The sequence below is a fragment of the Prunus avium genome, chromosome 5, assembly GCF_965620075.1.
Source record: "Prunus avium chromosome 5, drPruAviu1.hap1.1, whole genome shotgun sequence".
Classification (NCBI taxonomy): Eukaryota; Viridiplantae; Streptophyta; class Magnoliopsida; order Rosales; family Rosaceae; genus Prunus; species Prunus avium.
Genome location: NC_142288.1, coordinates 19,235,542 through 19,249,311, shown reverse-complemented (window position 1 = coordinate 19,249,311; position 13,770 = coordinate 19,235,542). Strand labels below are relative to the sequence as shown.

The window sequence follows — 13,770 nt, the reverse complement described above, 5'->3', positions numbered from 1 at the left end:
TTCTTCTGAAAGAAAATTGACGTACACGTCAAGGAAAGCGCAAAAACAGCGCCCCCGTGCACAGTGTACTGTTTGATAAGATCAAGGAACAAACAAACAAGACCCAGGCTTTGGCAAAAACCCCTAAACCCCTAAATTCAAATGCCATGGTTAAATAAAAACTGCCACTTTCAGCAGCACATCCCTTAACCAACAACACAGAGAGAAAGAGAGAGTTAAAAGATGAAGGAAGAGGAAGAAGGACCCCCCGATAGAGAGCTGTATGCGCTGCTTCACATTTCACCGGAGGCCTCCGATGAAGAAATCAAAAAAGCTTACAGGCAATGGGCCCAAATCTATCATCCTGATAAATGCGAAGCTCCTCATGTACACTCTCACCCGCAACTCAATTCCATTCCTTTATGTTTTTTTTTCCAAATTTTAATTTTAAAAATGTTAAAAGTCTGAATCTTTCCCTTATTGGGTCGATGCCCAATTTCTCTGTTGTACCAATATGTTTTTTTTGGGTAGCATTGATTTTGGTTATTGAAATGCTGCATTGGTTCCATTGGGTCAGCTTAGAACGATTCTTAAAGTTTGCTGTTTGATTGTAAACTTGATGGGTCTTGTGCTTTCAAAGGCATTGATGTTCATTGTTTAAGGTTAAAACTTGAAACCTACCCTACTGGGTTTTGTCTGTTATAGTAATGTACTGTAATCCAATACAGCGCAGATTTGCTTATGAATTTTGAACTTCATGGAAGTATCTTTGGCATGGGCAACAATAATGTTAAATTTGTTTGGCTGTTGAATTTAATTTCATGAAAGGTGGTAATTGAATAGTACTATCATTCAATATTTATTTTCAGATGAAAGATGCTGCTACAGAAAACTTTCAGCGGGTATCCAGTGCTTATGAGATACTGTTGGATGAGAATAAAAGGAAGATATATGACATTTATGGTATGGAAGGGTTGACTTCTGGTTTGGAACTTGGGAAAAAACTGAATAAAGCTGAAGAGTTAAAGGAAGAACTTGAGAGGTTACAGAAACTAAAGGAAGAACTTGAGAGGTTACGGAAACTGAAGGAACAAGAGATCTCAGCACATCTCCGACCTTCTGGTACAATGTGGGCCGATATGTCTTTGCCGGACCTTTTGCATGGTCATGGCATCATGAGAGGGTACAGCTCAGTTTGTTTATTTATTATCTTTTTGTCCTTCATGTAATTGATCATCTTGAATCAAATTATTATTTTTGACGCCTGGGAGAATTTTACATGTAAATTTAGAAACAAAGTGTGCCATTTTATAATGACAACATAGGTAACAGTAACATTGCTCAATTTTGAGTGTCTGCCCCTTTCTTTTTGAGCAAATTTCATACACAATCACATGAACAGGTGATGGTTTTAGCTCCTTCAAAGTAATCATTTAACACCTGCCATTACTATGTCTGTAGTTGCATCTTGTATATCTTGACCATTTTTTGTAGGCTTGCAATTTCAGTTCTCATCTTATTAAGATATCATTTTCCTTCCAATAAGGTTACCTTCCTAGAATCCTATCATAATGACATTAGTCCTTGATATCGTAAAGGCATGATAGTTTTATGCTTTGGTTAAGTTTTCTACATCGTAGTTCCTATTGTTTTATCTGGACACTGATTTGCTATTAAAAGAATGTCAGGATGGCTATGACAAGTTCAGTCCACTCTCACATATCAAAGCACAATATCCTTTCAATTGGTGGAAATTTGGAAGTTAATGGGGACTCTGGCTATGGAGATGCTACTATTGGCTTTGGGCGTCAGATTTCTTCAGTTTCTTCCATAGAATTCATAGGTTCAGCTGGTTTATGGCCACTTATTGGGGTGCAGACATCTCGGTGAGTTTATCTCATTCCATTCGAGTCAGTTTGGATTTTCAGTACGTTCTGATTCCTCTTTGCATATTCATTGTCTCTTTTGTCCAGTAACTTGTCATCCCATTTAACTGCAACAATGGGACTTTCAATGTCTTTGAGAGATGGTTTGCTGAATCTCTCCAATACCTGGGTGCGACGACTATCTGAATCTACAAGTGGAAATGTATGTGCATTTCTTGTTCTAGTTTAATCATTTTATTTCATTCTTTTTGGGTATTGTTGAGGTTTTCATCGTATTTTGTAACATCAGCTGGATCATATTATGCATGAAAAATTATAGAAGTGCTGGAATATGCTTGAAGTCATGAATGCGTTGGCCGCGTCACAATCACTTTCTTTGTAATGCAAATTTGTTCTATCAGTAACATGGGACACACCAGATCTTACATATTGGGACCTGCTTTTGCAGAGGGAAAAGATGAAAGAAAAGTCAAATAAGTTGTGAAGCTTGTTAGGATTAAAAATATAAGTTGATCTAGTCGAATGTAACTTCTTAAAAGCAAAAAATAGAGTACACGTCCATTTAGTATATCTGTATGAACTTCTTTGTGATGGCTAACATTTTTATCTTTTCATTGGCCCCGGGGGGTTCACCTTCTCCTTAACAGATCCAGCTTGCTTTAGGCTCAGACTCAGCTCTTTCAGTAGGCTGGCGAAAGAAAAACGAGAAATTGTCTGCTGCAGGACAGCTGAAGGTACTTCCATATTTGGGGCATAGTTTTAAAGTAGAATACCATGGAGACATATCAGTTGTAGGACGGTCTACAAATTTATAATTATAGCTATGCACCCCTCCCTGCCTTGTTCTAATTTTATAATTAGTATTCTGTTAGTTGTTATAAATTCAATTGATCTGTGTACATGCAAGACATTTTTACTTTGTGTAATTTATTATAAGCTTCTAACGTCTCAGTGACTGTTAGTTGTACATAATTTAATGCCTTTTTATGAAATCAAACTAAGTTGTACATAATTCACTTTAACTTCATTTATTTTCAACTTCTGCAGTGTGGGATAGATTCTTTTGCGGCATTGGCTCATTATAATCATCGGTTTTCATCAAAGTCTCATGGCCGTATTGCGGGGAAAGTTGGAAGGTATGCTCTAAGATCTAAATGGATAGATATTTATAGAACTTTTTAGGGGTGATAATATATTATCAGCAAATGCTATTTATCTTGATCGGTACTTATCCTCTCAAAGTTATTTTTTCTTACTCAATTTCGTTCCAACATTTAAACCTTTTCACCTGTGATGTCTTTGATTTTAGTTACCAATGATACCTATTTTAGCTTCTCTTTTACTTTTATCTCCCTACGGAGAAAAATATTGTTCTGGATAGGAAGTTCTATAGTGCCACTTGCTGGACTCAACCAAACAGAACAAGATTCCTCCATATAATGTCTACGATTTTAGGCCAATTATGCATATGTTAAACATTTTTCTGTAATGCCTATGATACCTTAATTGATATATAAGCAGGACACAGTAGTCAACCAAATATAGACACTAATTTAGGTAATATAAGTGCTCATATGTATGCATTTTGCAATTGCTTTCTGACTGTAGACGTTATTGATGCAGCAATGCCCTGGAGCTTGAAGTTGGCGTTGGGAGAAAGTTATCTAATTTAAGCAGCGTTCGCATGTTGTATTCAATAGGGATTCAGGTGATTCAGACATTAGGCTGCATTTATTTCATGGAAAATATTTTCCACATAACTTTTTTTTTTTTTTTTTTGGCTTTTCTTAATTTTCAATATGTTTGGTAAATAGGTAATTGTTTGAGTTTTCTGGGAATAGTTTGTAGAGGAAATAACGAAGAGAACCAATTAAACTTGATATATTGAGGTTTTAGAAACCTTTCTTTCTATTCTTATACATATGGTTAGCAATTAAATTAAAATTCTATAAGGTACTTAATAAGGCTAGCAATTTCCATTTATGGTTTAGGAAAAATTTCTGGATATGTTCCTGGAAGTGATTTCCAAGAATTTCCTGCTTATAGAAAAATATATCCTCCACAATTTTTGGAAAAGTTAGTAAACCAACCATACAGCCAGGAAGAGAGGTGTTCATCCGTCTGGATTGATCAGTTATTGGAATATTTTCACACTGGAGCAACATAACATATCTATTGTTTCAGAAAGTCGACTTTGAAATTAACCAAACGAGCACGAGAAATTGACACGAAAATAGGGGGTTGGACAGTGCAGTTGATTGGTTTCTATAATTATTGGTTAACATTTTAATGGGACTTGAAGAACAAGGGGTTTTTTGCAAATTAATCACAGGTATTTTCACCATTTTCCAGATAAAAGTAAGACATAATAGAGATATAGCAAGAAATCAAAAGAAAAAGGAGTCGACAAGGGAAAGAACTTGGGATGTTTGGGGCAGTCAAGGATAGATAGTAGGGGAACAAGCATCAAAGAACATGTTTAAAGTTCCGGTGAATTGGAGAGAGAAGGACAGGAGAATTAGGGAAAAAGAAAACACAGTACATTATATGTAGGAAAAATTAGACAGCTGACATGTGCTCGGTCATTCACAAGAATGCAACAGGTTTTTAATACCCTTGAACTGCCTGCCGAATAGTGACCTGTTTGTTTTCACATCTGAAACCAAGTTTGACCCTTGGTCAGTTTCCTTAGTTCAGCAAACACTTTAAATATATTTTTACACTGCAATTCACTTGTTCAGTTAGTACTTGGTTGACTTCTTTATATTTTTAAAGTGTGACTGATATCTTATACGCTACCATTCTATAACAGGGTATCTCTTGGAAATTCAAATTGCGTCGTGGGGGCCAAAAGTTAGTTATTCCTGTAAGAATTGTCTTTACTCTGTATGTATTTTAGATGTGAGTACGAATTTGATCTGTATTTGACATCTAAGCAAAGGTGTTTTATGTGCTTGTGTGCCTTTTTATTGTTGTTCTTGGGGATTAGAAATGCAGCGTATGTAGAGTTTGAGGATCCATTGGGATTATAAAATACAAAACTGAGGTTACATTTTGATATCTGTTATGTAGTTTTGGAAAACTTTCTTGTCATGTGTACATTTCTCTTTTAATATCTTTTTGGAAATAAAATAAAATGTAACTCTATATTGTATAATCTAGGTTTAGGCCTCACAAGCTTTGATCTGTTGCTGATGGCTTTACATGCAGATTTTGCTTTCCGGGGATTTGGATCCTGTATTTGCAGCTGCAGCGTTCATAATTCCAACATCACTTTACTTCGTACTCAAGGTTATTATAAATATTCTCTAACTTTGGCCATTCTGTTTTGAGTATGTTATTCTTCTTTACCTTTTGCTTTTGCAAACAAAGCCTAGATTTTTTTACTGCTAATTTTCTCATTAATTTTGTTTACATTTTTTCTTCTCCTTTATATTAGGCTTTTTAAAATTTAATATATATTAGTTGAAAACTGTCTTTAGTTTGACATATCAAAATGTATAGCAGGAAGTGGTTTCTTGCTCCCCTTCTATTCGTAAATTTTAGATTGTGAAATATATTTTGATCAGTGAGCATGCATTAAATGAACGTTTTTCTATTTGGTCTTGTGCTTGCAACACGGAAGTAGTCATGTGAATCTTAGGCAAAGAATGTAGCCATGAATTAACGATGGTACTTCCTGTTATTGAAAAGACTTGTGGCTGATGTTTTTGACCTATTTTTGTCCTGTTAAAGTGGGTCCCATTTGTAAAATTCATGAAGCAAATTACGAAATGATGTACGTGGGCTAGTGTCTTGAAGTTGCAATCTACCTTATCAGTGTGCTCAATTCACCAGAGATTTGCATGTTCTATGCTTGATATATATATATATATATATATATATATATATTCTCCCTAGATCCCATGTCAAACGAGGAAAAGGGATTTTGTACATCCATTAGGTGGCCAAGTGTTTAGTTATGGAGCAGATGCGTTGTTCCACCATCTATTGATTATTTGACGTCGTTTTCCATGGTCCATCATTAGTCGCTTACTTATATTAGTTTATCTTCTGAGTTCCGATGTGCGGCATTTTGTGTTGTGTGAAAATCTTGGTATTGGGAAATGTATTGATACTTGGAAGTTCCAATTTGATCTTATTAACCCACATTCTTTTTAATCAATATATTGTCTATTGATTATGTGTCCTTTTTGAATACTTGCAGAAATTCGTTTTGAAACCTTATTACCTTAAGAGGGAAAAGCAAAAGGCTTTAGAGAATATGGAGAAAACTTCTAAACCGGTATGGCTATCCATAAGTGCAAAATATCTGTGCAATTTAATGGGACCAAGTTTTGTGCTGTGTTGTAATTCTTGGTGTGATGCTGAAGATACCTGTTGCACCTTGTTTTAAGTTGGATGATTGCAGGTTTCAGTGTGTTCTACGATTATTTTTCCCTGAATTAATACAATGCAGTCTGTGCACATGATATCTTTCTGTTTTTTGATTGTTTACCATTTTGTCTTGTGTGAAAATTTGGAAGAATTATAGACCTTGTATCTGCAGGTTCTAGAGGCAAGAGCAGCAGCAGACAAAGCTCAGAAGTTACTACAGAATGTAGCGAATAGGAAACAAAATAGGCAGCTAGAAATCGGGGGCCTGGTAATCACAAAAGCATGGTATGGGAATCTCAAGGCTTTGAAGAAAAGAGATGAACTGGTAGAATCGAATGATTCACCGGTCATTGATGTTAAATTGCCTCTAAATTTCCTTGTCAGTGATTCTGGGCAACTGAAGGTTTGTTCTTTTATAAATATTATGTTACTGCTTTTAGTATCTTGAGACTCTTAAGTATCAAGTGCTTACTTATTGTTGGCCTAGCAATAAGTTTGGCTAAAATAGAATAATATTGCATTTACGAGAATGCATGCTTACCTATTATAACCGAAAAAAGAACAAAATGCACGCTTTAGTATGTACCAAGTAGTAAAACAAACTATGAAAATGAATTTTACAAACCTTAAAGTAATGGAGCATTTTCCTCCACTCTGCTCTTTCTGTCAACCTAAGGGGGAAGGGAGGGTAAGGTTCTAGCTCATGAAGACATTGAGTAACCAAACTGCAACTGCTTTGACATGCCAGTCTTGCAAGTAACCAAAATAAATTTCAAGTTTAGAAATAATTGTTCCCTAAAAATGCAATAGTTTTTCTAAGACTTCTGGTTGCTCAATTTAATCATGCAGCTTCATGAAGGCGTAAAGAAGTCCGGCATTATGGGCTTCTGTGATCCATGTCCTGGAGAGCCAAAACAGTTGTATGTGGAATACACTTACGGTGATGGGAGATATGAGGTACTACAATTCCCTTTTCTTTTGTTTTCCGGTCAGAATCTTCTGCTGTTTAGAACACAAGTATCCTGAAGTATTGTTGTTGTCTAGCTAATCTGAAACTTTTATACTAGGTTACCGTTGACGATTATGACAAGTTGCTAATACCTCAGGAAGAGCACAGAATTTGATTTTCATTTCACCATGTTTGAATCTCATTTGCTTACCTATCACAGTTTTGAATGATTTTACAAGCCTTGAGACAAAATGAAAAGGTATCGTAATTAGATTTCCACCTTTTTCTCCCATTACAACCGATCCTTTTATCTTTTTCCTTGAATTTTGTATTTAATTAGAAACCTGAAAATAAGTTTCCCTGTGTATTATACTTTGACAAAAATTGAAATAAAGGCCATATTTTTATGCTAGAAACAGTTTCACGTCATTTTCGTGTGATGTCATATTTCTCTTTTTATTTTTAATTTTTAGGTTGCCCAGAAGAGCTATTATGAAAAACGATTTTCATTGGTGTCTCTAATTCCCAGTGTACTCAATGGATCAATCAGATGTTGAACTCAAGTGGAATCTGCTACTTCCTGTAGAACTGTTTTTGTTTCTCCATATTTTCTTAGTTAAAATCATCATCTGATGTTTTTAGTGTTGCTTGGTGCTTACGTCCAAAAATACATGCTTAACATTTTTTTCCCCGAGAAGAAACATATTTATTACCACAAAGAAATGCACAAAGAAAGACCCAAGGGCCTGACACGACTCATTTCAAGTCTGAACCAATTAGTTTACTGGTAATTTTTTTTTTTTTCTAATGTTTAAAGAGGTCGAAAACAACACCACCTCTTGTATATTTTAAAAAAAATTAGGATCCTCTGAATTTTACAATTGAAACTTCTAATTCTATTTATTTAAGACTCTGTAGTGAACTCTTTTGATCAATATCTACTACTATATGTTTACATAAATTTAATTGAAAAACTTCATGTATTTTAAAAGTTTAAAATATATTGTATATTTCATTAATCATACTAACAGCATAATTCAGAACAGAAACCAATCGATCCACGCATCAAGGGTGCAAACCCTAAAAAAATTGGGATTACACTCTCAGTTATAGATCATGAACTCTAACAAAATCCTAAAACATGAGACAATGATAGCACAAGAGAACCACAGTATGAGAGGCTAAGAGAGTGCAGGTATCACTTCATGGTTCAAATGATGTAGAGGCAGGTTCCACTTGACATGGCTATGAAAAAGCATGTCTGACTTTGAGGTCGCCGCTTGATGGGTCAAACGACGCTTGAATCACTGCAGACCGGCATTCACCCGTACTTCTTGATTCGTTAGTTCTAACTGCCACAGGCTCAGCCAGAAGCTTTACTCCTTGCTTCCAATATCTCTTCTCTGTATCCACATTTCACACAAAATGTGAGCAAAACATAACTCAGGCTGAAGTAAAAAAACAATCATGGTTGTTCAAAAACGTGCATAACAGCAAATATAAGTAGCAAATTTCCATGGAACAGCTTGGACAAAGAACCCAACCATACCTGGCCCTGTAGACACCACAAAGGAGTTCTCTGAATCCATCACCCAATCAATCCATAGTGCAAAGCCATGGCATATCCCAGGCTCAGTAAATTCAACCTGGCAGGAATGCATTCCAACCAATTAAGCAAGATCATAGTGACGCTGTTATGAGAAGTTATGATTAACCCCCGTAGATAATAAAAACAGTCATGTTTATTAATTCAAAATCAGAACGTTGTTTAACGGAAAAATAGGCGTAAGGTCACTGCAGTTTGATTTTTCTGTGAATAGGATATGAAAATCAATTTCCTAACAAAATTAGGGATAAATCGGTATTTTACCTTATAGTTTATCAAAAAATAGATTATGCTGATTTTAAAAGATAAATTTGATGTTCACCTCTTAGATGGAACGTAAAGAGCTCAAGGCAATTGAAATCTTAAACTACCAAGGTCTTAGAATCAATGATTAGTAAGCACAATAATTTGTTCCGTGGTTGGTGCTAAACAACAGAGAGCATGCTTCATTATGTCTGACTAATAATACCACCACTACTGTCCTTTGCAATAAACCAACTGTGACCACAAATATTACCATCCAGATTTCAAAGTTCTAATTGTGGTACCTGGGCTTTTCCACAAGATGATGTTATAGGTTTTGAGCAATCAAACTCCATGACCGTAAATGCTTCACTCAGTTTCTGAAATATTGTTGGAACAGTTGCCTCAACATCAGTGACATATTAGTCATTCCAAAAATGGAACTTAAATCTTCTAATTCTTCTCCAAAATAAAACTCCTCTCTACAGGAACATAAAATCCACTGGTTGATTACCTTAACATTTCCACACTGCCATATAAAATAGGGCAGACAAGGACACTCTTGCTCTGCAGGTAATTCACCGCATGCTCCTAAGGTAGAATTTACAACTGAATGATCAAAACCTTCAATCTTACTCAAGCAGCAACGACTATTCCAAAGATCCTGTTCAACAGGTCACATACCATAACTTATAATCCATAGTGAACAGCCATGTACATTGTTGAAACAAATAAGATATAGAACTTTCCACAGTAGGGGAAAAGGAGAGTGGTAGGTTAGAACACAACTTACAGGGACAGACAAGGCACAAGCCTTTAATATTGCCTTACACGGCAGTATCAATGCATCTTGGGATAGGACAGAGTCAAGCATTGTCCGTTCGTTCCTTCAAACCCAATCCAGAACAAGGAAAAAAACATTATATATATATATATGTGTGTGTGTGTGTGTGTGTGTGTGTGTGTATTTGTACACATTTAGTTTAACTATATAATCAATCAACATCTTCCACATTGCATAACCAATGGTCACCATTATATGTTGAACAATGATAAAAAAAAAGACAATGGTTTGGTGGAAAATTATGCTAATATGAAAAGGCATATATACAGTCATTGCTATCCTAAAGAAAAGAGTCTAAAACCAACTCCTACTTGAGTCTACATATTGTATACATCATCTTATTAAAGCATGAAAATCTCATGAAGCACTTAATTTGAATTACTGCAGGAACAGATAACAAAAGTATACCAAAACCGTAGGTTCTGCCATGGAAGCATGCCATCCATTCCATAGTAGAAGGGTTCTCCAATCAGCAGGTCAACCTACAAACAGGACAAAAGCCCCAAAATGGTTCAATTCAGTTTGTAAATTGTCAACAGCAAAAATGTCATATTTTCATCCAATGGGCAACATCAACTTTCAAAATGTAATACACAAGGTTTCAGTGCAAATTCAGCTCTTCAATTTTACAGAATTTCAAAACCTATTCTATTGTTACCACTAAAAGAGCGAGGAGGAAAAAGAATTATCATTTTATGTCTTTTAATCGATCAACCTATCATTACAGAAACCTTTTTCCATTGTAAGCTTAAAGAGCACACACACATACAATAAATTCAATTTTCAGCTCCCAATCATACTGGTATACAAACTCAATTGGGAAGAATGTACCTTTTTCTGGTGTGTGTCATGCATGGTCAACTTTGTTTTCCTCTTATTAAGGAATTCTACACGATCCATTGAGAAACCATTTGAATTGGCAACAGCTTGCAAATATTGGAAACCCTTGTCTTGCAACCCCGGAAAAAATGACATCACATGTGATGTTTTAGAAAGATGTGCAACAAGGAGTGTCACGAAGATGCTGTCATCTGCAACAATGCATAATGGATCAACTCTTCCCTGTAACTGTGAAGAATACCATTCATGTCAACAATGAGAAGCTTTCTTTTTTAATTTTTAATTTTAATTTTTGGAACAGAGGAGCGGGTGTGGGGTGGGGATGGTGGTGGTTTGAGAGAGAGAGAGAGAGAGATCTTAATTCTTACAGAATTACTTATGGCACTAAACATGGTATGCCTCCATTCACTGTCTCCATAAATTGCAATTCTTTCTGGTGGTAGTATGAGCTTGAAATCCCCATTTTTGAAGCCACACTGCATAATCTCATTTCTTGACGCTTGGTTCTTGAGATTATATAAGATGCTAATATCTGTATGAACAGCGTGTAAACAAAGTTCTTCATCCTTCGTTATGGACATACCTTCACCAGGAACAAACCAAACACACTGTTTCCAATGGTCACACCAATCCCCATGACCTGGCAAAAAATTAAAACCACCTTCTTTATTGCATGAACAAGATGACCAAACATCAAGCACCGGTAAATACTAGTCAATTAATTTGCACAGTGAAGTTTCGAATAGACGATTAAGTTTCTCCTGTAAGACCTAATGCAGCCAGGGTTGGTGGAGAATTTGTCATTGAGGATAGCAAAAGACATTTGTACTGTGCTACAACAGTTTCACATGACAACACTAATAGGGTGAACATACAAAACCACTGAATTGATAATTTATTGAATTCTACATCGAGCTGCTTAACTTACCATGAAGAACACAAAAGGCACTAAATATAGCACAAAGTAAAATGGCATTCGCTCTTACTCACAAAGGAATGTTGTCTACAACTTACTTGTGTTGCCTGGCAAACTTATCCACCTAGGAGCAGTGGAATAAAAGATTGTCCCTTCACGATCAAGCTGAAGGATCCACCTGAAACAACACACAAAAACACACCGTGAAATTGTTAGAATTGTCCCTAGAAAAAAAGAAGTATAATCAAACCCCACAGTCCAACTACCATGATATTACAGCATGAACTCGGCCATCATTAGTTGCCTTCACATGCACTTCTGTTTCCCCATGACTGTCTGGCCGTTTCCAAAAATCAAACTCAAAAATTTTGAAGGGTTCGGACAGCTGGATGAATCCAAAACTGAGTAGGAATTAAACCACTAGCATTTTCTCTAAAAGTCTGTTCAAGAGTAACATGATGTCATTACCAGTTTCACTTCTTTTCCTATCGCGTCACAATGAAAGGCATACTGCTGCGGCTTAACACCTAGAATATTATCCAACCCAGTTGGAACAAGACGAATCCCATCAGACGCTTTTGCCTCATTGCCATTTAAATCATGAAGCTTCCACAAAAATGTGCTTTCAACAAGCTGAGGGAATGTTGCACAAAGCGGGTTATTCAACATATTTGTTACATGGGAAACACATGACATTCCATCCTACATTGTAAAACTCATTGTATCTTCACATACCTGGCCATAGGTGGTGGCCTTATACGGCACCGTTTCAGGATTTTCCACCAACAACATGTCATGAGCATGTTGTAGACTCGGAATAAGCCCTTCACCCAGCAACTCAGAATCCAGTATCTCACTAACCTACCCATTAAAGAAAAGTCTCAGAGGTATATACTCTAACTCTATGCTTAAAATCAAAACGGCAACGTTTTTGCACAAATCAGAAAACTCTGTTTTTTTAACTTACCAGAACTTGAGCAGGAGAAGTGATATCAATTCCGCGTTTGAGCTCATCAGAACGCTTGTTGATAAGCTTTATTTGGTTTTCCATGCCGTTCAAGCGCACCACTTTCTTCATTAACTTCACCATTGGAAGGTAAGACTCGCAGGCAGTCACCATACGACGTGTCGTCGAGCCCATTGCCCGCGCCGCCATCATCGATAGCAACCCAGTTCCAGAACTTCTCAAAAATTCAAATTTGGATTAATTAATTAATTAAAATGTAAAAAGAATATAAATTTAATTGATTGCATTAAACAAAGTCGTAATTTTGTAGCTACCCGATATCGAGAACATGGCAAGGAGTGGAGATGGTCTTGTCTATGGCTTCACGGAAGGCTCTGTTTCTATGGGAGTCGTTGAGCATGTCAAGATACGACGTCGTGGCAAGAAGGGCATTTTGGGAACCGCCGTTGAAAGTTTGTTCTTCTGGTTCGTCTTCTTCAATGACGACCCACTCGGAGTTTCCAGTGATCGGGTTGACTCGGAGCTGGAAGGCGCGCTGAGCCGACTGGGAGCTCATGGCTCGGGCAAAACGAAGTATACAGCAAAGGGGTAGTTGGGGAAATAGGGTTTTGGAGACTCGAGAGAGCATTAGAACTGGAAGGACGAGGCTTGAAGTAGGTTGAAAAACATGGTGGTGAGTCACTGAGTCTGGTGACCCGGCGAGTCAGTCAGTGACGGTGAGAGTAGGGGCTTTTACTTCACGTTTGTGTTTTCAACGTTAAATGTTACAAGCGCCAAAACACAGTCACTCTCGCTCACTCACTCACACACCGGTTGGGCAGAACTGGATTCTAAGCAGAAGCAACAAGCCCTCTGTCTTCTTGGGCCCAGTCTTGAGTTAAAACTCCGAGCCCACTATAGAGAATCGAAAATAGGAGATTTTCCGATATTAAGGTGAATGTTTTTAATCACTTGAGTTACAAACTTTTTAACCCATTTTCCATTTAGTTCGTTGTAAGTTTAATTTTAGTAAGGATAATGCTAGACATACCACATTTATATACCATATTGTGTATCTCCTTTCTAATAAAGGTGGAGCCCACCAATACAATGGAGTCCACCTCTATTAGAGAGGTGATACACAATGTGGTATATAAATGTGGTATGTCTAGCATTTTTCTTTT

At 36.6% G+C, this 13,770-nt stretch overlaps 2 protein-coding genes across 4 annotated transcripts; one reads left to right on the top strand and one right to left on the bottom strand.

Moving 5' to 3' along the window:
• The first annotated feature begins 3 nt into the window (after positions 1 to 3).
• LOC110757180 (chaperone protein dnaJ 13-like) lies at positions 4 to 10,374 on the top strand. Of its 3 annotated transcripts, none has more exons than XR_002526760.2 (14): positions 4 to 366; positions 849 to 1,162; positions 1,668 to 1,865; positions 1,953 to 2,067; positions 2,513 to 2,599; positions 2,913 to 3,001; positions 3,489 to 3,573; positions 4,678 to 4,731; positions 5,076 to 5,156; positions 6,073 to 6,150; positions 6,415 to 6,645; positions 7,092 to 7,199; positions 7,310 to 7,450; positions 10,272 to 10,374. XR_002526760.2 is itself a non-coding variant. In XM_021958741.2 (13 exons), the coding sequence occupies exons 1-13, from the start codon at positions 223 to 225 to the stop codon at positions 7,364 to 7,366; spliced, it is 1,641 nt and encodes a 546-aa protein (XP_021814433.1). In that variant the 5' UTR covers positions 5 to 222; the 3' UTR covers positions 7,367 to 7,613. The 3 variants fall into 3 exon arrangements, 1 of the variants encoding a protein (XP_021814433.1); XR_002526759.2 differs by lacking the exon at positions 10,272 to 10,374 and adding an exon at positions 7,665 to 7,963; XM_021958741.2 differs by lacking the exon at positions 10,272 to 10,374 and having other exon boundaries at positions 5 to 366; positions 7,310 to 7,613.
• LOC148294469 (protein arginine N-methyltransferase 1.6-like) lies at positions 8,191 to 13,393 on the bottom strand. The gene is made up of 14 exons (XM_088253482.1): positions 12,922 to 13,393; positions 12,608 to 12,821; positions 12,376 to 12,501; positions 12,109 to 12,273; positions 11,907 to 12,025; positions 11,739 to 11,818; positions 11,093 to 11,364; positions 10,716 to 10,952; positions 10,293 to 10,366; positions 9,834 to 9,927; positions 9,555 to 9,704; positions 9,346 to 9,420; positions 8,741 to 8,837; positions 8,191 to 8,594 (listed from the first exon to the last, which is right to left on the bottom strand). Exons 1-14 carry the CDS (start codon positions 13,233 to 13,235, stop codon positions 8,437 to 8,439), a joined length of 2,175 nt encoding a protein of 724 aa, XP_088109608.1. The 5' UTR covers positions 13,236 to 13,393; the 3' UTR covers positions 8,191 to 8,436.
• Between the last annotated feature and the right edge of the window lie 377 nt (positions 13,394 to 13,770).